The following is a 2,517-nucleotide window of genomic DNA, read 5'->3' as shown; positions in this document are numbered from 1 at the left end:
TATTTCCCCCAATTTGTTCTGAAATAATACCAAATACCCTTAGATCAGTTCACACATGACAGAAAACAAAGAAATCATAGTATCTAATGCTCCATTTGGTTTCCTGAGAAAATTTGTTGAAAAACAAATCTCATACTTTTTCTTTATTTTGGACAAAGAACACAACTACTCCAACCAATTGAGCACTATTTTAAATAAAACTAATCAAAACAACATAAGGTGCCTAATTTATTTATTTTTTTCTTTTATTTCCCCAGTGTTTCTCGGCAACCAAACAGAACATATATGAGAGAAAAAAATAATAATAAAAAAATAAATATTATTAGGGTTCAAGCTCTCTCAGTCGAAATCAAGAAACATTAATTACCCATTTCCTTGAACTTTAAAGCCAAGAAATCAAAGAAAACACAAACCTGTGTCGCAAGTTGCAGTTTCTAGGGTTTGATCTGACGCCAAATCAAGAAACTTCGTTCCCGTGTTCACTTCTTCAATTTTAGGAAGCAAAGCTGAAAGGGAATGAATGAAAACAAGACCTGGTTCACAATTCGAAGAAGGTTCGGGGTGAGAGAGGGTGTCTAGGGTTTGATCTGAAACAAACAACACATATGATGTTAAATTGACTCCGTTAACACGGTAGTGTGAAAATGTAGATAAAGAAGCAATGTAAATGACGAATATACAAACAAGCCAATAAGTCTCTATCTGTATATAGAAGATATGTGAGGGAAATTGATTACCATCCATGAGATTCGCTAAGTTTGGTTCAGAAATATGTAGATCTTCTTCAGAGCTAGAACGTCGAATTTAGAGAGAGAAAGAAGACGATGATGGACTTCAAAGCTATAATGTGAAATGCAGAGAGAGAGAGAGAGAGAGAGAGAGAGAGAGAGAGAGAGATCTTTGATAGCAGTCGGAAAAGGAAAAGGGGTTTTGTTTTTGAGTCGATTTCAAAAAATTTGAATTAAAATAAATGTGAGCCGTCCGATGGGCAGAGATTGTTGTAACGGCTATAATGTTTGTTTACTGGAGCGTTTCGGATGACGGGTTAACGGAGCACCGAGGCAAACTCAATCAATGTTTAGAAAAGGCCCCAATTTTTTTTAAAAGAAATAATTTTCACCCCTACTCACATGCCTAGTGGTAAAATAATGGTTGAGCTTTTAAAACTTATTGTTAAATTTTTTTAAAAAATGATACTTTAAAAAAAAAAAAAAAGTGCATATTAATGGAACAAGGAATTTTTTTTTACAAAATAGGTGGTAATATAAAAAACTTGTACTTAGGATGAAAAATCACCATCTCTAACCACATTTACCCCCGCTAGTTCACAGCCCTTTTTTTCCTCTCTTGCCTTTATCTTCTCTTTCATCTCTTCTCACTCTTCCACGTTCTCCTTTATTGAATTAGATATCGATTTTACTCTCTCACTCTCTTTTTTGTCATGATCTCTTCCTCTCTCTTCCTCATTACTATCTTTGATAATCTCTCTTATCACGCATAATATGCCTCATGGTAGCAGTGGTAATGGCAACAAAGAAATGGGTGTAGATGAATAGAATATGAAAAATGTGTGGGCTTTGATGTAGGAGACATATAGTGGCATCTGTGAAAGGTAAAATGTCAAAATTAGAGTTTGTAAAAAAGTAGAGAGATGAACAAGAAGAAAGAGAAGATAGAGGAAAGAAAAAAAGGAATGAGAAACAGAGAGATAGAAGGGATGCTAGTAATAGATTAGGATTTCAAAATGTTATAGTGAAAGAAAGAGAGAAGAAAAGATAAGAGAAGGAAGAAAAAGGGCAAAAATGAAATTTTGCCATAGTTTTACAAAAAAAAAATTTTTTTTTAAGTTTTCATATAAAAATGCTTTAACCTCCCAAAATTCTCCTCCAACCTCCTCCAATGATGTAGCATTACTCTACTAACCAATCAACTTTTTTCAAACTTTTCTCTGTTCTCTTAAAATTGTTAGCCACATTATTGGGAAAAGTTTGGAAGAGGCAAAATTGGGCATCTAGCATTGCCCTTCATACTAGGTACAAAAATATTTAAGCCTTATTTGTTTGGCTATCTCAGCGACCAGACTAAAGTAAGATTGTTGTAACACCCACTCACAACATGTTTGGTGTTGTTTGAAAGGGACAGTTTCACAGTCTGGGCCGCTTAGTAATTCGCTCTTAGTATGGGGGGATTAACTTGGCTGGGAAACAAGTGGAATTAAAAAAATGGTGAGCTGCTTCAGTCTACCCGGATGTCTGCCCGAATATCCAATATAGTGCAATTATTTATTTATTTATTTATTTTTTACAAACATAGCCAGCTGGCCAAAACAAAATTTTGTGAATCAAAAAACTAGCTGCCCATCCAATTTTATTTTATTTTATTTTTTTGAAACAATCCCAAGTGCACCTTTTGTTTTAATATTTATTTAAATTTTTTTAATATAGAAATAATTTTTGAATTTATTTTGTTTAAAAATAATTTAACAATCCCATCATTAACCATCTCCCACAAATATAC

General features: G+C 33.4%; 1 protein-coding gene across 2 annotated transcripts in view; it reads right to left on the bottom strand.

Annotated features, from left to right (window-relative positions):
• LOC114310713 (P-loop containing nucleoside triphosphate hydrolases superfamily protein) overlaps positions 1–906 on the bottom strand; it is a 5,364-nt gene extending 4,458 nt beyond the window's left edge. Inside the window, exons 1-3 of one of the 2 annotated variants that reach the window (XM_028256799.2) lie at positions 738–906; positions 414–587; positions 1–18 (exon numbers count right to left, since the gene is read on the bottom strand). The exon at positions 1–18 is cut by the window's left edge and continues 113 nt beyond it. In XM_028256799.2, coding sequence (XP_028112600.2) covers positions 1–18; positions 414–587; positions 738–744 — 199 coding nt within the window. In that variant the 5' untranslated portion in view covers positions 745–906. The remainder of the gene's footprint in view (positions 19–413; positions 588–737) is intronic. The other variant, XM_082914982.1, reaches the window with a different exon arrangement.
• Between the last annotated feature and the right edge of the window lie 1,611 nt (positions 907–2,517).

The sequence above is a fragment of the Camellia sinensis genome, chromosome 2 (assembly GCF_055761805.1).
Source record: "Camellia sinensis isolate YWXY chromosome 2, ASM5576180v1, whole genome shotgun sequence".
Lineage (NCBI taxonomy): Eukaryota > Viridiplantae > Streptophyta > Magnoliopsida > Ericales > Theaceae > Camellia > Camellia sinensis.
This window is presented reverse-complemented; position numbering and strand designations above follow the sequence as displayed.